At 37.7% G+C, this 22,665-nt stretch overlaps 2 protein-coding genes across 4 annotated transcripts in view; both read right to left on the minus strand.

The window, feature by feature from the left end:
• Nucleotides 1-3,910: 3,910 nt before the first annotated feature.
• On the minus strand, nt 3,911-10,555 carry LOC101172876. The gene is made up of 4 exons (XM_004065685.3): nt 10,312-10,555; nt 7,909-8,317; nt 7,285-7,403; nt 3,911-5,913 (listed from the first exon to the last, which is right to left on the minus strand). The coding sequence occupies exons 1-4, from the start codon at nt 10,394-10,396 to the stop codon at nt 5,738-5,740; spliced, it is 789 nt and encodes a 262-aa protein (XP_004065733.1). The 5' UTR covers nt 10,397-10,555; the 3' UTR covers nt 3,911-5,737.
• Nucleotides 10,556-11,423: 868 nt separating this feature from the next.
• Nucleotides 11,424-22,665, minus strand: part of rab11fip4 (RAB11 family interacting protein 4) — a 45,283-nt gene continuing 34,041 nt past the window's right edge. For 2 of the 3 annotated variants that reach the window (XM_023955549.1, XM_023955539.1), the window contains exons 4-14: nt 21,579-21,713; nt 20,361-20,396; nt 19,512-19,611; nt 18,817-18,920; nt 18,566-18,706; nt 16,967-17,048; nt 16,501-16,638; nt 16,165-16,323; nt 15,161-15,241; nt 14,628-14,771; nt 11,424-13,671 (exon numbers count right to left, since the gene is read on the minus strand). In XM_023955549.1, coding sequence (XP_023811317.1) covers nt 13,555-13,671; nt 14,628-14,771; nt 15,161-15,241; nt 16,165-16,323; nt 16,501-16,638; nt 16,967-17,048; nt 18,566-18,706; nt 18,817-18,920; nt 19,512-19,611; nt 20,361-20,396; nt 21,579-21,713 — 1,237 coding nt within the window. In that variant the 3' untranslated portion in view covers nt 11,424-13,554. The remainder of the gene's footprint in view (nt 13,672-14,627; nt 14,772-15,160; nt 15,242-16,164; nt 16,324-16,500; nt 16,639-16,966; nt 17,049-18,565; nt 18,707-18,816; nt 18,921-19,511; nt 19,612-20,360; nt 20,397-21,578; nt 21,714-22,665) is intronic. The other variant, XM_023955542.1, reaches the window with a different exon arrangement.

Genomic DNA, 22,665 nt, shown 5'->3' on the forward strand with positions numbered 1-22,665 from the left:
CTCAGGAAGTGCCGGTCTCCAAACGCTTAAGCTCTGTTTCAGGTTTGCCACATGGGGAAGATTTCACTGAGGACCCCCCCCCATCACTGACTCAGCAATATCAGTTTGTTTTTTTTGCTCTGGTTGCCAGATGTGCCAGTGGTGCCTTTAAGAACATTATTGCAAAACAAAATTTCCAATAAAATAAAAAGACAATACAGTAGGAGTTAACAGAAGCACCAAAGTAAAAAAAAAAAAAATATGGGTAAAAGGTTAGAAACTTAAGACAAAGCTCGCCCAGTTGGACGGGACAGCCTGGAGCATTGCAGCGTCTTCTCATTTCATCACACTCCAAACCAAACTGCGTTTGGTCAATAGAGTTATTGTAATCCCCGAAGTAAGGCCAGCTATTTCCACAGGCTCCAAGTGTTCTGTCACCCATATCGCTGCATTCTGGTCATCTTCTTTCTGGATTAAGTCACAACGAAACAAAACCACAAAAAAAAAATCCCATAAAGAACCACTCCAATAAAAATTGTGTTTTTGGTGTTATTAACATGTTCTTGTTACATTTTTCTCATCATTGAGGACATCCATAAAGAAAATTCATTTGAAAATTGTATTTCTGAGTATTGCTTTAAACAAATTATTGTGAATGAGGAGCAAATGAAAGAAATGTTGATGAGAAGTGTATTTTTTTTCTCTGAGGGGAATTTCTAATGAACTGCTGCCGCTCTGCAGAAACTATGTTCCGGAAAACGACAGGGTTTGTTTTTTTTTGTGGTTTTTGGCCAAAAATGTTAAAATCATAATTAAAAGAGCACTGGAAAGGCTTTTACAGTACATCAAAATATGATGGGAGAGGGTCTTTTTATTACACTTACAGACATATGCCACATTTACAACCTAAACTCTGAAAGCATGGTCCCATTCTCAAATGGAAAAGCCACTCAAAAGCTTTTTTAGAATGATAGAATAAATAAATGAACCAAAGAAAATCTGTCAAAACTGCAAAGTAAGGGACACTTTTTCCAGAGTTTTGTCCAGTATTTACTAGTTTAACTAACAGGCGACCGTTTACAGTTACAAAGCATCTTTGCACCCCCAGATCCACAATTCCTCAATGCTGTGGTTTCCTCGCCACAAGCCGCTATCTGTACTTGCCAACAAGTTGTTATAAGATCACTTACACATAAAAAACAAGGGTTTAGAAAATGACCGGACACACAAAGAACTAAAAAAGAAAAAAGAGAATCAAAGACTTGATGTGAGTCACTGCAGAGATATAAAGCAGCAGATGCTTTTAAGAACTGTTTGTTCCATGTTCCACGTTCCACAGTGGGAGGTCAGTTGTTGGGGTGGGGTGGGGTGGGGGTGGGGGGTGACTATGTTTTACTGACAGGGCACATATTTAATTCTGTTCATGGGAAATGATGTGAGTGAACAGAAGGACTTTGGGCTTTTTTCCCCCCTGTATTCAACAGCAACATGCGTCAGCAGAGCCGTTTTGTGCAGAAACCAATGATCTGACAGTTATACAGTCAAACAGTCTGATAGCCTTTTACTAGACCTGCACAGTAAATCCCAAATAAATCGTTACCGTGAAATGAAGCTGTGCAAATCAGCACGCATATCACGAAAGATGGCAAAAATTGCAATCAATGGTGACCTTAAATTTGCTAAAACAATCTTATGGTTGCTTGAAGTATTTAACGAATCAAATAAATCCCTTTATGCGTTTGACCAATCAGATGGAAGCCTTCACGTCGTTGACCAATTGGATGGAGCTCTCTTGTGTTAGTTGTTTGCCTCCCTAAGTAGACTAGGGCTAACTCTTATTTAAATGTAACTGTTGCAGTGAAATGGAAATGAGGTTTTTGGTTGTTTTCCCATTTGTTCCTGTATTGCACGTTATATCGTCATCATCAATACTGATCACTAATATAGCAAATCGAGAGTATTCCTCATATCGCGCAGCCATACTTTACAAATAATCCTTTTTGCTGTTTTATTCTGATTAGCCATGATTCATTTTGAACAGATCTCTGCACTTTGATCAAACATTAGTTCTAATGATGCAGTATTTTTCAAATAAAGCTTTTTTTTAATCTAAATTCTAAATACAACTCTCTGTATGCCAAGATAGGAATTTATTTATTCATTTAAAAAGGATCTTAAAGTATGGGTGAGCACGTCTGCACATTTAGCTTTAACACACTTACTTCCCCTTTTCAGAAAAATCATTGTACTTTTGTTTTTTTCCAGGTTTCTTCTGACAACCCCAGAGGAAACAAGTCCAAACCGTCCAGAAAATCCTCCGATTTCACAAATAACAAACCTTTTTTCTAACTCTAGAAAACCTGGCAGACCAAGAAAACATTAGATGGAAGATGAAGGACCAGAGGCTATACTCATAGTATGCATTTAACCCTTTCTTCACATGAACATTCAGCTCATTCTTTACATGCATGTTCGTCTACACAGGTAATATTTGTAGTTTTTGGAAAGCTAACAGGGGGAATTTGAAATGTTCCCTTAAATTTAAATAAATTAAAGATCTATTACTTTAAAAAATTGTCAGTTAATAACTTTTTTTGAACCAATAATCCCATCTCTATCTCCATGGTTTCATTTTTGGTGAATGTTTTTTTGTATTTAGGATGCATTGCATGAATATTGAGGCTGAATATGTGGCCCATATTTGTTTGCACCTAATGTTTTTATGATGTGGGGTCGAATAATAACTGATTAAAGAACATTTGGACTGAACATCGATAAATGAAATTAAATCGGAAGGATCTGGTTCCCGTTTTTTTTAAAATCATTTTTCATTTGGTAATCTTTTTTTTTTTTTTTTAAATAAACAAACACAATTTAGCGCACAGACATGGAGTAAAGAAACTTCAAGAATCCCCCTAATTGAAATGTGACAGATTTGGCCTAAATAACCCAAATAGACAATATGGTATCACTGTACCCCCAAAACCAAAAAGCTATCAGTTTAGACTGAATCTGTAGCAGAAAATCATCAAATATGAACTCAGTCTTTTTCCTGATGAATTCTTATGAAACGTCTTCTCACAACCAGAACACATTTGTTTTGTATTCAGGGGGTGGGGGGGCTGAGCCAACCACAGTCTTCCTTCCTGCTCACCTCCTGCATCTGTCCCATATACCATTTTAACAAACCATAATGTTACCAAATCAATTTGGATGATAAATGGTAACCAGATGAAAAAAAAAGAAAAAAAGAAAAAGCAACCTGGAGGTGACTCAGATTTTAGAAATGTGGCTCCAAATGTGTTTTCCCAGAGGCAACTCAGCACGAGAAAACCACCACAGCTAAGGTCTCTGTGCTTTACTAGTACATTGAACAGGTTGTAAGCATGACAAATGTACACGCTTTCGTTTGAAAGTAAATCATCGGGTAAAGAGCTGAAACAAAAAGGCACGTGGCGGTTGTGAAATGGACCCGGGCGGTTCAGACCCCCACAGCGGCGGCCTTTTTTTGTCCCAATTCCCAAATGTTGGGGTAAAGGTTCCGCTGGGGTTCGTCAGGATTTCAACACGCGGGATCCGAGGAGCCGTCTCTTCACCTTAAGGTTTCTGATGCTCGCCCTGCGAAGCCGCAAGACTCTTTCTGCTACTTCTGCACTCCGATGGAAATCCCTGGAACCCCGAGGCAATCCACTCCATGTTTCTGAGTGCTTGTTAATCAAGATTTATGAATGCCAAGCAGCCTCACAAAGCTAAAAGTGAACACCAGTGACAATCAATAACAGATGGGCTTTGTGCACAGCCAGATTGCACTTAGGGGGGGGCTTTGACTTAGTGAAGACATTTTTAGTAAGTCGCTTCAAAAGCACAAAAAAAGCTCCTGAGGTCTAAATACAATGGAAACAAAAACAAAAAAACACTGAATCAGCCTTAATTCAAACTAATAAAACTTTTTTTTTTTCTCGTTTATTCACAGACCCAAATATTTACAGGATCAAAGACACGGCATATGGGAATTCTGCCATTGAGTCGATTTTTTTGTTTCAGGTCAAGACAAGTTTGCAGAGACAGAGCAAATTCAAAGTGATGCTCAGCTTTGGGTCAAATAACCGCCACATTTCTGCAGGCGCTGAGACGAGCAGCCGCGCCTGCGTTTATCTAACAAAGACCAACAAGCTTGCATCGTCAGCCAAAGAAAAATCCTCAAAGCATGCCAATGCATTCACACTCGCTAACCAGGTTAATGTGCACACCTGTAAATTTTTATGCTAGCCAATGCCATGAATTCTACTTTTACAAGGTAATTATTCCTTCCTTTTTTAGGGATGATTAGTGGAAGGAGAAAAAAATAAAGAATTATTTACTTTCACAGATGGATTCACATCACTCACAAGTTTCCAAACACTTTCCTCTTCTGCAAGCACATCTTTAACCCTCAATACAACGAATAAAAACCCTTTTATTTCACAGTGTGAGGCTCAATCTGTTCAGTAAGATCCACTAAGTGATTTTTTTTCCTCTCTCTTTAAACATCTTTTTTTGCCAACTCCACAAAAAGCACAGCAGTACTGTCATCTATTCCTGTCATCATATTTCCCTCTGTCAACAAAGGAGTTTATGAATCAAAGCTACTTCAGCGCTTTGATTCTGACTCCTCTAATGTTGCAGCATTTCTCACATACTACGGGGGAAAAAAGCATTAAAAAAAAAGAGTAGCACAACAATTTCCCCTAACAAACCTGTAGCAAATATACATTTTTCTTTTTCATATTTTTGGTTATTTGACTCCAGCAACCCCATCCTCAAACTGAGGTTACTACAAGGGTGCAAGTAAGAGCTTGTGTCCTCCAATTCTTCCAGAATGAACCCATTGAACTCCCCAAGTTGTGAAGAAATAGCTCAGTGGCTGGATTTTTTGGAATAACTCTGACATCTAGTGGTCAAAAGCTGCAACTTCCCTCTAATAGTGCAAGGATTTAACTAACATTTAGGCCCAAAAAACTCTTATTTTGTCTGAATACATGGCAGAGGTGCATCGTAAACAGAACTGGGCACACACAACTCCTTTGAAAGAAGAACTTATAGTAAAAAGGAAAAATGCACAAAAACCTAGAACAGCAGCTGATTTATTGCAGTTGTGAAAATAAAAATAAATAAAATAATTCTGTTAGGAAAAAAAGGCATAATTTTTGTATGAACGTTGCTGAATGCGATCACAAAATCAAATCACTATTTTTTTCTATGATTCTTTATATAATACCTTAAGAATATTTTCAATAAAAGAAATGCAGTTAATTAACAAATAGTCAACTGATTTTTATCAATCGAAGTATTTCAACCCACTCAAAATATTAAAACTGCTTTACAGCTCTTTGAAACATTACTTTAAAAAATTTAAGTACAAATAAAATTATTGTTTTTACAAAACAGTACCTGCAAGGGAACACAGAAGTCCATCTAAATATGGGAAAGTAACTAAAATATTAAGACCTAAACAGCACAAACGCTTTATTATTAGTTTAGCCGCTAATAAAAAATGTAAAGCATTTCAAAATAAAACTTGGAAACAAACTTTCCTGAACTTAAGTTTCTATATTACAGCATTAGCCTCAAAAACAGCATCATGTTACTTAATACTCAAACTCAACTAATGAAATTAATTTTTGTATGGAAGTTAAACCATTAACTAGTGTGGAATAACCATGTGCAAGCAGCCTCTTTTTGTTTGAGAGTATTGACAGCCATGTCTGGCAGCAAACGCTCAGTCGTCAGCGTCTGCAAACTGCTCTGGCTCTGAGGGAACGCTGTAGCAGGACCACTTGATGGGGTGCGGGTGGTGCACCTTTGGGTTGTAGTCGATTGTTGCTGGCAGCTCCCCGGCGACCCTCTGCGTGAGAGTCGTACCCCGCACAGCAAAGTGGAGCAACTCCTCAGGACCTGGGAGAGCCACAGAGCAGCGGTCACTTCCAAAAATACGATGCTCACTTTCTACTTACATGACATTTAAAGGAGGTGGAAAGGTGTTATTCACGTTGATTATAGACAATCTTGAAAGCTCAATTACTTTTGACACATCCAGTTAATGTCTATGAAGACTGTCATTCATCCAGGTTGGTTCCATTGTAGCAGGTTTAGGGGATGTCATCTGGACTTGGTTTTAAAGTTAGAAGACGTTTCACCTCTTATCCAAGAGGCTTTGTCAATTCTGGAATTGACAAAGCACTTTTTTTTTTAGTTAATGCCAAAATATGTTTAATAAAGCTATTTGACCTGATGATTGTGAATTAAATAACACTGCAGAAATATTGGAAATGTTTTTGTTGTAGAAATCACATTACAGTTTGTGAAAACACAGTTGTTAAGGAGAAATGTTTAAACTGGCACATCATGTCATAAACATTGCTGACCCCGTAATTTTCATTTTTTTAAGTGTCCTTATTGTGTTATATATTATCCATCTGCTGTTTTTAATAGAGCTATGGAAACCAGATCATTTCCCCATTGTGGGATCAATAAAGTTTTATTCTATTCTACTAGAGTGAAAAGTTTTAGACTTTTTGAGTAAAAAAAAGAAGAAAAAAGATTATTCCGTACATAAAATGTGTCCGTCCCCCTCATTCTGCCTGAGAAAATGTAACTGATTAAAAAAAACACTTTTTTTTTCATTAACATTTTTCCTGTTAGATTAGTACCGAACAATAAAGGTTTTTGAAGCAAAGTCAACATTTTTTAATATCCATATTTATTTCTTATTAATCTGTTACACATTAGGGAGAGCTCTAACAATGGTTATAAAGAGCATCTGTCTTTAAAAACGACCTTCATCAATTGTTCTGTGCTCGTTCTGTCATTATTACCTTTTTACTTTTTAAATTTATTAACTTTAAGAAATGGCTGTCCAAATGTTTCGGTATAAATTGCACATTTTAAAAGCTAAATATTTAGAAAAAGTTGTTGTTTTTTTTTAACCATTCTGTCCCACTTCTTTACCTCGAAATACACAAATGTTTTAAAAATACTAAACCTTTATGTGCTATACCAATTTGTTCTTATACTTTTGCACCACAGACATTTTGTTTCATATCAGTATGTTGCAGAAACACCTCACAGCCAGTGATGACCCGGCTGCAAACATCTGCTTTTCAAAGTCTATAGGAAATTTACAGTCCAACCAAAATGCACTTTAGTTTAAAAATCAATTACATACAAGATACAATAATACTAAATCTGTTTTAAATGTTTGAGTACTTAAGTTCAGTAAGCCTGCTGTGTGGAGGAGTTGTGCCAAAATGACGGACTCTCTGTTACCATAAGGGTTAACTCCAAAACACATCTTTTCCCAGTTATGGAGACGGACGTCTTGGATATCATTTTCCCAGTTTTCCTCCTCTTTGGATGGGGTGACTGCTGATGTAAATTCACATTTCCTACGACAAGATTCAAGGTATTAAACTTCAGTTTTGAGGAACAAAAACGTAATAAACTGTTTAAACATGTTGTTGAGGCAATAGTTTCTGAGCAACAAATGTAGATAAAAATCAATAAGCAACTCAAGAATAATTACTGGAAAATGCTTTAGCAGTCCTTCTTTAATCCAAACAGGGTCTAGGGTAAATTTGAGAGGAAAATCTCTAAATGCTTTACTCACAAAGATGTGTCCACAGACGTGCAGTTAAGTTCTTCACATCTGCTCCAATATTAATACACATCTGATCAAAGGTAGCTGAAGCTTAAGGATGAATGTCAACAACCCAAGTACAACAAGAAATCTCATTCAAATCCAGTAGGTATCACTGGAAATATTTCAGTCTTCCATTTAGTGGAACTAATGCAGCTTCTGTGTAACCCCCCCCACCTGTCACTGAACCGCTCAAACAATCGTGATGCATGACTTCGGTAAAGCACTGCTGTGTGTGCATGACGCTGGCTCACCTCGCCTTATTCTTGTGTTTAAAGGTCTTCCTTCCTCCGTGGTGCGTTGAGGTTATTAAAGGGCAGTGATCCGGTTTCCCGCGATCAAACTCGTGGGAATGAGCAACGCCGTTTACCCCGGTCACACCAACGTCCAACACGCCGCCTGCACGCCCGGCTGCCAGTTCATTGGCGGCAGATGAAGGTTTTCTTTTTGTACCTTTGCTCTTGTTATTAATATAACTATTAGGTCCACATGGAGGTGTGGGAGCGTACAGTGAGCGAGCGGCTGCAGTCTCGCTGGTTCGAACACCTACGCCGTTTATCAGACCTGCGCTTCTGCTGTCTTTGCTGACCAGGCGCTTGGTGCTCCAGCTGCTGTGATGCTCTCTCCTCTCATAGCTCAGACCAGTCTGGGGCATTGTGTCACCTGTGATACAAAATGACTTTCACTGCGAGGCTGAGGGAGAGGAAAAAAAAACTTCTAGCAAAACAAACCTTTTAATCAGCAGGAGGATTAGATGACCCAGTTTGACATTAATTGATCGAATCTTATAAGGTTAAGCCGCTACCGCTTTTACAAAAAAAATGACCTCAATTAAGTTTCTGGGGAAAATACGATTAAAAAGGTAGTTGTAGTTCAGTTGATACTAATGGTTCTTGTCAAAATGGGCAACAAAATGAACATAGGAATCATTTATATAAACTTCTTTAAATAAATCAGGTATTTATTGATTTATAGTGGGCTGTGCAGTTAGATTCTTTTAAAACACTCTTTAGATAAATGAAAACTGTAAAGTGTAGCACAAAAGTGAGGATATATATATATGTATTTTTAAGATAAATCTGTTTTAGAATTATTTTCTATTCAAATTTATTCATTTAAAATGTCTGTTTTTCCACATTTTTTAATGGTACCATATTTGCAAGAAGTATAATTTTTTAAAGCATCAACAATAAGGTTAGATAAAGTGCAATGTGAATATAAGAAATAGTTATCAATTCTTTACAGCTTTTTTTGTTTGACGTTGCTACTGAAAGCTCCGTGTTGAGCAGATATGAGGATGGACCGGATTGGACTGTAGGTCAGGAAAACACGGGATAAAGAAAAAGAAATGTTGCACTGAAGGAGTCAATTATTTTGATGGAAAAAGTGTGATTGTGTAAAAAGGCTTTTTCTTTAATCATTAAAAAATGGTCATTGAAGGAAAGCATTCTGCCAGTGAAAACTAATAGAGCTGTTAAAGGTATAGTTTGTTTTTCTATAAGAAAATTTGTGTCCTTTTGTCACCAATTCTTCTCAACGTTTTTTATTTAATAATAATAATGGATTGGATTTATCTGCGCTTTTCAAGTCACTCAAAGCGCTTGCATTGTGTCCATTATTCATTCACTTTAGCCTCCTTATAGCTGTGTTAAAGGAAAGCCTTATCGTATGCTTATTACATTTTTATTTAATGAACAATGTATTGAAAGATTGAAATTATTCTTGTTAAAACAAATGTAAATTGTTCAGTTCCCCTGTTTAAAAAATATGTTTCTTTTTAGTCTTTTAGTCACTTTAGTTTTACTATAACTTGAGGACAAAAATTAAACTCAATTTTCTTCAAATTATTTCACTGAATGCATATGTTTTTTCATGCAAATAAAGGTCATTCTCTTTTTCTTTGTCAATCTGAGGGTTGGCTCTTAAAGTGCACTTCTTTTTTAATTATCTGTATATATATTTGGAACAGATCAACTTCTGAGGTTTACCGTATATTTATCATCCATCACAAACGTGTGCAATTGCAGTTTTCTTTAAAAAAAAACTTATTTCATTTCATTTATCCCACAATGGGGACAATAAATAAATAAATTAATTGTAAATTTAAATGTAAGTGGAAAAGTGGTCATCAACGATTTAAAAGCTCCAATTAGTTTGGTTGTAAACAGGAACACAACATTTCTTTACACTGCCTCAGGGTATAGTCATGGGGGTGAAAGGAAATTTTAAAACATTAAGGACCTAAACAACATTTTTTTTCATCAGTGGCTTTTTATTTTAGTCGTTTTAAACGGACTTCCATCTTTTTTGGGGGGCTTCTTAGCCGTGTTCAACTTCAAAGCAACTGAAACTTCGATTTCACAAATAAAACAGAAAATTACAAAGCAAGCAAATCATAATCGACACGTTTATCTAGTAAATATTACTGTCCACTTTCAAAAATGTTGATAGATATTCGTTTGCAAGAAGTAGTTTCAGCAAAAAGTTTAAGCTAGCACCTAGCATAAGCTCAAGTTAGCTGTGATTGACAGCAAAGTCGATTGTGAAAAAGACATTTTTTAAAACTCTCTGAAGAACAACAGCGAGAGAAAAACATTCCAAGAAATCAAAATGAGGGTTAAATTAAATTTATAATTGTTCTGTAAAATATCACTTGCCCTTAGATGAAATGGACTCGTCCGAACCGAGCGGCGCTGGGAAGTCTTGGGTGGAGGTTTGGCCGCCGATGAGAAGCGCCATCATTTGATTGATGTAGCAACCAAACAAACCAAAACATGCAACGACAATTTCAGTGGTGAAATGCTAAAGATTTGAACCTTGATGCGACTTAAACTGAGCACAAACCTAATTTTGAACGTTTAAACTACTCAAGAACTTTAGAAAGTCCTATGATATAACAAAAATGTAAATGAATAATAAAATAAGTTAATTCAGTAAAGGAGTGGGATGATATAAATTTCATTCCTTCCACTACTTTTAAAGCAAATATTTAAACACCTTTTGACAAACTTCCCATTTAATGGAGTCAATGTTTCATTAACGTACACACAAATACAAATGTCTATTTTGAGTAATTATGTCATTTCCAAGTGTGTGTGTGGATGTTAATGGATTTCTTTTACTTGAAATTTTCCAGTCAAGTCACTATTAATTATTCAGAGTTTGATCTGTTTATCTCTTTTGTTGGCCTACTTTGGTATTTTTTTGTTTTGAATACTTGCTTGAAAATCAATCAAATAAAAATTAGCATAAAGATTTGAGTGAATTTACACATTCAACACAAGGAAAAAAAAACTTTATTTACTGATTATACTAATTGTAATCTAATCCTAAAAGAAGAAAACATTGTTGGTAAGGCTGTTACTGCTTGTGGGGAACATTTTTTGTAGTAGCAGCAATTAAACAAAACAATGCAAATTGCTGTTGCAGAATCAATCTAAAAGCTGCTGGATGGCTCCATTGGCTGCATGCAGGACTGGTGTGTGGGAAACCAGGGGTTGCTTCCCAGGGGTGCAATGAGCTGAATCTAGTGTGAGTTGTTGGGCAATAACCTACTGCCTACATATGTAGCCAGAAGGGGGGGGGCAGGCAGATCTGGGTCTCCCTGTGCTGGTCCCCGCCCGGATAAAATACAAATTGGGTTGATAATATTACAAATTGATGTTTTGTGATAATGTAAAAGTATAAAAATAATCTTTCATTGACTTAAATCTTAAAATTAGACAAAAATCAAGCAACAAAAAAAGCAATAATTTGCCGTGCACATATGACAGGTTGCTTTTTTGGTTTTATTAACATAAGAATCTATCTCCGCCTGCTTCCCCCTCAGTCCACACAACAGAGGGAGAATTCAAACACCGTTGTGACAGAAGAACCGTAAAAGCAATTTTTATTGCAGATTCAAGTGGCAAATAGACTTTATCATGAAAACCTTTCAGAGCAACAGAAGTCGGAGACTTAATTTTTTCAACAGGATGTACCCTTTGATTTGATTCAAATCTTTAATGGCACCAAGTACTACTGAGAGGTCAGGTTTGTGGAGAAAAACCAAACACAAATCAGTAAAGTACTGTAATAAGTTAATATTGCTTATAGTTGTGAGTAAATAAGTAGGATGACAGGATGTAAAAAGCCAGTTTAAAATGAAATGAATAGAAGCGCATTTAAACTAACACAAAAAAAACAATGAAAAGAGAAAAATGTTATAATTACTCACAAAACATATCTGGCTTGAGTACCATATAAAGCATTGAGCTGTACAGCTAAAGCATTCCTTTCTATGCAATAAAAGGGTAGCCTTTTCTTGATAAAACAGTACAAAATAGTTTTTTTTAGTACCAGTTTGAGAAAAACAGTGAGTGGCACATGAATACAAAGTACATTTACAGTTCAAAAACATATAGACAGAATGTACCCTCAATCTTGAAGAATGTCCTTGAAAAGGCACAGACAGAAGAAAAAGAAAAGGACCATGCAAACAAAACGAAATGTTTGTGCAAGGACGCAAAACTGGTTAAGAATAGTTACATAATACAGCAGATGCCCACCCTCCTACACACCTGAATACTGTAGATTTCTTTGTTTTAATGTGAAATCTGACTGTATTTTTATTTTGAATGATCTTTTGATCATATAGAAACTAAACTGTGAAGTTGTACATTCATGATATTTACAGCATTAGTTTCAGGGAGTTATTTGGGTTTCACTTAATCATGTTTTTAGCCAAAAAAAGGTTTAGTCTCCTGTTCGCGCGCTTCCATCCAGAATCTGTGTCGACCTCACTGAGAACAGATCTTCAGAAAGCCTTTCAATCAGTCCAAAGTACATCCACCACACATCCAGTACATTCATATCACGACTCCTCTGTGCAACATTGTTTGGGTCAATTACTCCAGCAGAAATACAAAATCAGTTTTCAGTTCTGGCTTTGCCAGCTCCTAGAATGGAAGTTCCAGTTAAAAGACCCTCCCTGATTGCCACGTCCGTGCCATAAAGCAGCAGTCTTAACCAACTAAGGGACACTTCTTTGTGAAAAGGTTCACTGTTGTAATGATTGACACTTCAAGTGCTGTTTGCAAGGTTCCTTGGAAGACATCTTATTAAGATTATAAATAAAGTTGTCACCTTCATCGCACTTTCAAAGACTTTACAAAATTCCTTTTTCGCCAGCACACTTAACCTCAACAACAATTGTGCTGTTTATTGTTTTGCATTTCTATTTTATTCTGATAAAATCTGCCTCATCCCCTTCAGTCTTCTTAAGCACGTTTGTTTAAATAAGTGCAGTCTGAAAAAAAACCCCTCCACGATGGATATTGGTTTGCAGCTCAGGCAGCGGGCTCGCCTTCTCGCCTTCATGTCTGCTTCTTAACTTATGTTAATGTACTTTCCAAAATGTGTTGATGCATATATTTAAAAAAAAAAGATGCTTCTGAATTAGACACCCATTATTACAGCAGTAGATGTTACTGTATTCCAGTATTTAGGTTCAAGTATATCACATCCCGTTTCATACGCTGACTGTCAGTTCTAAATGAAAACGAGTCATGTGTGCGTAAAAGTTATCAATTCCTCGCATTAGACCAAAGTAGTACAAACACATTTCAGAGCACAGAGTGAATACAGTTGGAGACTGAGATGAACAGTTACAGTTTCTAAGCTATTAGGCAGTAAGCATTGGTTAAGTCCCTTTACCTCAACTGAAGATTTAACTTCACCTTTGAGAGTAAAGTCCCAATACAACAAGCACTGAACAGTCACGGGCGAGACCGAGTCCGCTTCACCTTGTCTTTCATCTGTACAGGTTCCTGTCCTGACTTGCCTGCAGGTTCTGATCAGGCAGTTGGAAAAAGCCCACTTTGCCTGAGATTAGGAACCGTTTTCCTGCAGGTTCTCCGCTGTTAGTTCTTGATCTCCAGAATGGAAGGGTTATGATCGAGAATGGATAGGATGATTTTGTCCATGTACTGCCTCAGACGTATGTTGATTTCCTCCTGCTGCTTTAGGGCATCCATCAACTGCAGAAAAATGTCAAAGACTTCATTTTAGTTCATCAGTGATGTTTGCACACATCTACGCAAGCCAAAACAACTACAACAAGACAGCAATTATTTCTATTGTTGCTATAAGGAAATTATGGGGACTGTGTCTCGTTACATCTGCCATCAGTTGCAAATTTAGTTAAATTTGCAACTGATGGCTGTAACGTCCTAACAAATATTTTCATTGTGAGCTTGTTTTTCTTTGCTTAATTTTGATGACAAAGAAAACTTTTTAACATCCATTCTAGAAAAAAAAATTGTGTTTTTGGCGTTTTTTTACATGTTCTTGCAGCATATTTCTTATGATGGAAGACACATAAAAAGAAAATTAAGATTAAAATAACCTTTCTGAGGATCTCTTTATTCAAATTGTTGTGAATCAGCAGTAGAAAAACATCCACTGGGGCTAGCCGGTGCTAGTCTAACTAGGTGTGCTGAAAGTTTGGCGTTTCATATCCTTTTAAAGACCCTAAAAGGCTTAGAAAACCACAGTATTATCTTATCAGTTCATCAATCCATGAATCGATCTTGATTCTTTAAACTATTTGATATGTTTTATGCTGAATGCTCTTCCTGACACTCCCTCTGCATTAACCGGGCTTGGGACCGGCACACTGGCAAGACACCAGCTTGTGCTCTGTTGAGGCAACATTTGTTTGTCCGTGCATCCTTACACGTTTTTGCCATTAATATTTAATATAATTATTTTTGTTGTTTATTTATGTTTGGCTTTTTTCCCCCATCATTTTTATTTCTGTAGTTCATCCTGGATTTTTGCAGGCCGTCACATTGGGGGGGGGGGGGGGGGGGGTGTCGTGGCATCCCTTGTCTATATCCAGCTTTGCACAAAACTGATGTTTGTGAGGAAACTTTAAAAGTTAAGAGCCAAGAACCGCTCCAACCCAGCCAGCAACACTCGTGTTGGATTTTACCTGGTCTCTGGAAGCATTCTCTATTTCAGCTGCTAGAGACTGGGCCTTGGTCTGCGTGGCAAACAGGTTCTTGGCTTCAAACAGGCTCAGGCTGAGGATCTGACCGTTTAGCTCGTCGTTCTGTTCTTTCAGTTTGTGGTTCTCCTAAAAAATAAAAAGGGGGAGGGAGAGAGGAAACGAGAACAGGTCAGACACACAAGAACACAAAAGAACATCAAAAATGACAGCCACTACTTAAGCCTTACTCAACATTACAGCAGAACACAGAGCTCAGTACCAGCAGACACAGCAATGCTCTTCTAATCTGGATGTAACATGGGTTATGCATGTTAACGGCTCCCTTATTTGTCTGTTGGGTTATGAAAGCTGCACATTGAAGCCACCTGCTGAGATCGGGTCAGTTTGCTTCTCCCCTTGTTCTTTCTCTTTGGCCTCCAACAAGGGAATTGCTAAATGTAGTCTGGGCGAGTTTGAGTTACTCAGTTTTTATTAGTGGTTAATCGGGACGTCAAAAGGCGCAGAAGCAATTTTACCATGACGTCGGGGCAGAGCCGAGCCCCAGATAACAGCAGCTGATGGAATTCAGGGGGAAGAAAGTCCTGGGATGTAAACGACTGGACACACACATAGAAATATTGAAACATGTGCAGAGGCAAGTAAAAGAGTGACTTCCGTCCAGATTGTACTGGGTTGAGTCACTCATTTTACATCTGAAATAAACTGGTCTAATTTGTAGTATTTGTCACCAAGTCATTTTTTTTGGTGGCCCACTCAGGCAGACTCTCCTTCTTCCTTTTTCCATTTTTGGCTGCTTTGAATCAAATGTGTGGCTTCTTATCTGCTAATAGCTGCATGGATGTAAATTGATTTTATTCTGAAGAACAGCTTTGAACGTACTCCACGAGACAGAGGCAAACTGCCTACAGTTTAACAATCTAAAATGCAATGATGATGCTAAATCTTTTAGCAAAAAGTCCCTGCTCTTTTCTGGGTTGAACATAACATCAGTTGTTTTGTTATGCCACACTTTACCAGACATTTTAGAGATAAATGTCACTTTTAAGGCAATCCTGATGATCAATGATTGACAAAACACACAGATCACACATCTGCAGCTGTAATAAAATTGCAATTAAGCTCCATAGTTTGAGGTCAAAACTAAAGTCGTGTCGTAGGCTATGTTGAGGACAGCACTGCTATAAAAAAGGAACATTATAATTGGTTATCAGACCCACAGCCATCCTGGTAATGTACCACTTAAATCTGCTCTGTTGTAATGTCTCTGCAGACACAAAAATGTCAAAAGGTCTTCCTTGGTCTATGAAATTAGCTCACCTGCTTCTCAGGGAGCACATAAACTCCAGTTTGTGTAAGGATCCCTGACGTTTGTTGGACAAGCAAAAACGTGTGAACTCAATGGATCAGCAGTTTTTGAAATCAGCACAAAAAAAATAATGACCATAGAAAAAAAAAGAAATTCCCTTGCTGATCAAGCCTGACAGAAAAATGTAAAACGAACGAAGCGTTTGGTCCATACCTGCCTGAGTCTCTTGACCTCGTGCTCAAGCTCTACCTCCCTGGTCCTGCAGCTGAGGTCTGCGAGTCCAGAGGAAGAGCTGCGGCCCCGGCCGGGCTTCTCTGCCTCCAGCTTGAAGAGCTGCAAATGCTCCAGCTCTCGGCGCAGGTCCTCTATTAGCTGCAGGTCAAACAATGGATAGACCCATTTACATCGTTACATAACGTCATGGCGGAGTTTTTCTATGAGCTGAAATAAACAATGTAAAACACTATAAAATGCCACCAAGAGTGGACAAAATGCACCCCCCCCCCTTATTTTCTGCATATGACTGTATAAAATACCCCCCTCCCCCACCTCCTGCATGGCTTCCTTCTCTGTCTGGAACTGCTGTCTGTTCTGCTTCAGTTTGTCCATCATTTTTCTGTAGAGGTCCATTTCATCCTTCAGTCGCAGACTGGTGTCCTCCAGCTTATTGGTCATCCTCTGCTTCTCCTGAGGGTGGAAAAGTACACACGTTTATGTCTTTGTTTCATTAAACATTGCTTTTTGAATACCTTTCAACAATTACATGCATTATTTCATTTACCGTGTGCTTTTGGAGACTGAAATTATTTACGTGGTAAATACAATGATTCCTAATGACGGCAATATGTTTTAAATTTAAATTCGGGGGAAACTGACATTTAAGAAAAGAAATAGAATTTACAAAAAATATGGTTTGTTTAGGAACCTCCACCCTGCAGAGTAAAAATGAAGCTGGACTTTCAAATGATTGAAGTTTGGAATAAGAGCTGCTTAGCGTCCAGTAGAAAAGCCTCACCTCGTCCAGCTTCTCTGTCTGTGACTTCAGACGGCACAGGTTAAGAGACATCTCCATGTTTTCATCTTCCAGCTGCTTTACCCTATACAAAGAAGCAAGGAAGTAGCACTGTTTTAATGTATTTTGAATAACTTTAAATGTTTTTGTGGCAGAGACATTCATCTGTTGCAAAGTAGGTCAAATTTGACACCATTGTTTTTCTGATGTCTAACAGTAACGGAAGAAGCTGGTAAAAAACAAAAACATTCCAAACTGTTCAGGACTTGACATTAAATAATAAATCAACGTTGTAAACACATCATATTGACATGTCAGCTTATTTAGGGCTCAATAAGCTCCTTCAGCCCCGTAACGTATACCTGTACGTGTCTGGAGGGACTAAATCCTCCGTTTTGCACGGATTTATGGGATAACATGTCAGTTTCATTGCACTGTCATTGGGAGTTGTGACTGTCAGTGCTAGGAAATCCTTCAAGCGCCTCACCTGCAGCAGGTTTCTGCAACCTTTAGCAGTAAAAGAGTCATTTGGGCCCATTTCTTACTCATCTAAACCTTTTAGGAGCCACAAAACTTTTACTTTTACATTCATTCACATGCACTCATTACATTACTTTTTATAATAACTCTGAAATATATTTCTTATTTGACATGAATAAAAACAGAAAGAGAGACTAGCACTTTTTCAAAAAGTGGAGTAGTTTTTGACAGAAGCTAGTATGACATCTTTTAAAAATAAGAGACTTCCTGTGCCAAAACTTTACTTTTAAAACATCGTATTCTTTTAATTTTCTTCTGCCAAAGATTCACTATGGAGGGGTGACAGGGCTCCAGAGCCTCAGGTTGCAGATCCCTGACCTACCAGCTCTTTTACCACAGCCACCATTTTGCTCTGTAATTCTAGAAAAAGAGTCGATGCATTTGGGGGATAAATGGGACCACGGGGCAGAACCTGATTTATTAGCCTAAATTAGATAAAACAGTCAGGATTGTTGCTTTGTAGTTAAAAGGAAAATCTATAAAAAAGGAAGCCTTTGATAACGTGCATTTATTAATTAAATGATAAAATCCGACAATTGTTCAAAGAAATTGTAGACTAAACCAACAAAAACTCCTAGTGCGGGTCTTTACATATTGCTTTTTTTTTTATCTTTACATGTTAGCAACACCTGATGAAAATACGGGGGTCCTTATGGTTTAAAACATGTCAAAAAAAGAAGAGTTCATCAGGTCAAATCATTACTGTCACTTTTGAAGACTTTATTAGACATATCAGTCATGTCTCAGCCTGTGATCAAAGGCCATGAAAATATTTGTGCCTTCCGTCTTGCATACTTGAAATTTTTTGCAAACATTGTTAACATCCTGGGACCTGGAGGTTCAAGTCCAAGTGTTCTCTAGCGCCCTCTTGTGGTGTCTTCTACCAACACACGCAAAAGAAGTGACAACAGTAACATTGTCAGTGCACGACTTAAAAAAAAAAAGATAATGGGCAACTGTGCAATTTATTGCCCACTAAGTGTAACGAGTTTCTGCCAGCTGGTATTCTGATAAAAAATGTACCAAAAGAGGATTTTGTACTTGTGTGCATGTGCTTCTCACCGACTGTGAAGTAGTTCTATGTGCGTGCTTTTGTCCCTCTCCATCTTGATGTAGGCCTCCCTGTGCCTCCGTGTCTCCTCCTGCAGAGTTTGTTCTGCTCGGGTTTCTTGGTCCTTGAGCAGCTCTTCCAGTTCATTAACTCTGAGAAAACAAACCATGTCGCACAAATTGTTTTAGATACTGCATCAAATATGACCTATAAGGGGTCTCTCAGACTCCGGGCTATACAGTCTAACATTTTATCCCCTTACCTGTGTACTAGCTGTGTATTCTCCTGCTTTAGCCTGGACTTGAGATCTCCATTCATCACAATCTCATTTTCCAGTTCTGCCACCTTCTTCTCAAGAGAACTCACCTGCCATAAAGAGAATATGTTTGATAGAAATGCAACAAAAAGCTGAAGCATGGGATTTCCAAAAATAAATCAATACTAGATATAGATATTATTGTAATTAATTCCATCTGAATGTTCTGAGAAAAGCTAAAGGAATTATCAAATAAGGAGGGTAAGTTTGGACAACAAAAACCACTAAATTGTCCAATCATGTTTCAATTCTTTGCATGTCACTAATTCCCAACGTACCATTAAATCCAGGACTCCACTAGTCCTTAATTTGGCATCCCCTTATTCGGAAAACATTGAAGATTTCTTTATGTAATTGAAATTAGAATCAGCCATGAAGGGGTTAAACCCACACAAAAACCCCCACTAAAGTTTAAAATGTTGTTCCAGTCTAAAATGTTCTGGATTAGTCAGGCTGAGTCAGTCCATCTATGTAAGCAGATCATAATTGTCTGTTTTGATTGGTTCAGTGCCTCAGACAATCAGATCTTATTCATTCAGATGGTTTGTTTTAAGAGTTGATTAAATAAGGGTTCTTTTAAATAAAATGAAAAATAAACAGATAGGAATGTGCAGATGAAGAAAATGTGAATGCTTTTCTACCTTCTCGTTGATGTCGACGTCACAGGAGTCAATGCTGTCTCTGAAAAGGTCCTCTGTGCTTCCGTTACTGCTGCTCAGGTTGCTGTTGTGAAGCAGCTGCCTGTTCAAAAAACAGATGAGCAACCTGACTCTGGTGAAGAGAACTAAACACCCGCATTTCAGAGTTCCAGTCAGACTGACGGCAAAGGAAAAGAAATCGAACGAACTAAACAGTCAGCCGAGCACACAACAGAGGTGTGGGGGTCTCTGACTGTGAACAACGGTGACATCCACGCCATGATGTGACAGAATGACTCCACAGAGGCAAGCGCACTGCTTCATTACCGAGAGATGGGGACATAGCGCGGATGAGGAGGAGAGGAGGAAGGACAAGAGGATGGACAAAGAGCAAAAAAAGTGGAAGACATGATCCAAGTCGACACAGATGCCAGTGGAGAGGGAGCCAAAGTTTTTATTAAGAACATAGATCAGGCCTGACAGATCCATTTTAAGTGTCCCCATAACTCAGTATATAAGGTTACAACAGACAAAAGCAGCAACAGGGGACATCTCATCAAGAGAAGAGAATCCAGGCGATGCACAGACAAAAATGCCTGCTGCTTTCAAAGTTGATAAAAGTCTTTTTCAATTCAGGATCAGATCGCATGTATTTGCCCTTATATGTGTTTTCTAAATTACTTTTTAGTAATGAAGTGTTTGACGGTGTTGTTGTCAGGCGTGTTTGTCTACAGACGGCACAAATACAAACAGTGCAGCATGCATGACACAAGCATATACAGCAGCATCAGAAAGGAAACGTTAGTTTTTGAAGGCATACATACAGGGGCACAGACAGTCCAGCACTCTTACCTTCCAAAGGCCGTGCTGGAGATTTTTCTGTTGGGACTACAAAAAACAAAAAAAACAGCATTAAAAAAAACTGCATTTAATGTGATCATTAAAAGTACAGGAGAGACGAAAACAAACAAACTGGAATTTCTTTAGAGTAGTTTCACACAAATCACAGTATTTTCATATAAAATATAGAAAATGAATATAATAAAACAGTAAATATAATAAAATACGATATAAAATAAAACACAGAGATTCATTAGTTCAAATAGTCACAAACAATAATCCATTTTAATATAGTTGATATTATATACTGATATATATGAATGTATGCATTTCTTTTACTTTTGTTTATAAAAGCTGCTGTTGAAAACTATGATTCTGATCTGTTTTCCTCCTAAAAATAAATCATTTTCCACTCCTAAATCATATTCAATATTAATTAAATATTTTACCCAGAATAATAGTTTCCTAATGAGTCTTTCTGTTTGTGTTTTTGTTGGCTGGGAGTTTTCAGGTAAGCTAGACAGCTAATAATGGTGACCTGCAGGGATTTGGTTTCCAGGAATAGCTTTGTCTTTATGGTGGCTGTGAAGGTAAGCACCAAGCAGATATTCTTACATAACAAGTCATTAGCATCCGAGTGTGTGCGCGGCTTTGTGTGTGTGTGACAGAGAGAGAGAGAGAGAGAGACTACCACTGGAAGAACATTTAGTGGCTGTATTCTTTCTCTTTGGTTGAGTTTTTTGTCAAAAAATAATTCTGAATAACCAAGTTCTAAATAAATAAAAATAGGCAGACAGATTTAAGACTGAACTGTTAAGTTTGGCACACTTTGTTGTTACATAGAACCCTTGACACCATGTTGCCACATTTCAGGAAACACTTTGATTTAGGATTGAAAAAGACTTTAAAAAGTTTACCAATTTTGCATTTATTTTATTTTATTTTTATCGCTTTACTGCTTTATGACTTGTTTTACTCTACGCCGTTTAAAAAACAAGTTCTTCTGCATTTAGGTCAGACAAGTTTTATTATCTGTTAAAAGAAGATTAACATTTGAGTCTAAAATAGTGGATACTGGATACTGGGGATTGAGTCCCAAGTTTGTTTTTGCAGATCATGTCTTAAATTTACATTTCAGTTGGCGAGCACTTCCGCCCGTCAGGTCAGTCATGTAAGGAAACGTGCTGTGTACACAAACACATAGCAGTTTGACATTTTCATGCGTGTTACCTGTTCGCTCTGAGGTGTTTGAGGCGAACCTCCAGGTCATTGAGCTGGTTGACCTTTTTGCTGCACTGTGAACAGTAGACATCCATGAGTTCGCCGGCGTAATGGTGCCGCACTTTGCGTGGTGTCTGGCCCGCGCTGTGAACAAACAGACAAACTTTACCAGACAAACAGCAAGAGAGAACCCTCCTTACACCAACAAATAAACCAATCTGCAAATAAATCATCTGGAAAGGACTGCATGGAGACGATCAACAAATATTGATTCATTAACCTCCTTTTTCTTATTTGTCATAAATCTGCTTCTCTATTATGACTTTAAATCAACTTGCCAGCCCAATTCTGTGAGTTTTGTCTGTTTGGTATGCAACAAAGGAGCATTAGAACTGTATTGACAGTCTATCAGATGAAAGGCTTAATCCCATTAAGAACAAGGCTCTGATTAATATTCATGTGGCCTTCAGGGCAAGAACTCCTTCCCTCCACTCCTGCAGTCGGGGAGGAATTCTAGAGCCAGCAGAGAGGAAACTAAAATGCATGAAATTAAATAGAGCCTCTTTTACATTTTACTTCATCATTGCTTAATCTTTGAGAAACCGAACAGACGCAAAAGTCAGATGTAGAGTTTTCGTTTGCTCTGAGCAGTGATGAGTGTGCTGGAGCCATGTGCTGCAAGAACCTGCTGTTGTGGTTTTGCCACAACGTTGGGAGGAAGTGTCAGGTTTGTACGCAGCATCCTGTCAATACATGAAGCTTTACTGAGGTTTGCATACTTCCTGCACTCCAAAGTTCCTTTCTCAGTTCTTTTGTTGGAGAAAACTTTTTTATACTTCCGTAATGTTTGGTCCCAGGGTTGTCTTTCTCATCAAATATCTTTAGATTGTCAGAAACTAAAGGTATAGTAATAGTAACATTTTTAACATGTTCTTGTGGTATTTTTCTGATATATGAGGAAATGTATGACAAAAATTAGGCTTAAAATTGCATCACTAAGTATTTCTTTATTCAAATCTTTGTGAATCTGGAGAAGATGGAAAAATGCCAAATGAAAAAGAGCTTATTAAAATAAATCAAAAGGTGATCGGAGTGG

This window comes from Oryzias latipes, chromosome 1 (genome assembly GCF_002234675.1).
Source record: "Oryzias latipes chromosome 1, ASM223467v1".
Classification (NCBI taxonomy): Eukaryota; Metazoa; Chordata; class Actinopteri; order Beloniformes; family Adrianichthyidae; genus Oryzias; species Oryzias latipes.

Excerpts from the sequence above, each read along its gene's own strand:
- LOC101172876 (XM_004065685.3), bottom strand. The coding sequence starts at position 10,396 with ATGATGGCGCTTCTCATCGGCGGCCAAACCTCCACCCAAGACTTCCCA. Across the intron at positions 7,404-7,908 it reads AAACACAAGAATAAGGCGAG|GAAATGTGAATTTACATCAG; the intron begins GTGAGCCAGCGT and ends ATCTTGTCGTAG. Across the intron at positions 5,914-7,284 it reads TTTTGGAGTTAACCCTTATG|GTCCTGAGGAGTTGCTCCAC; the intron begins GTAACAGAGAGT and ends TGGCTCTCCCAG.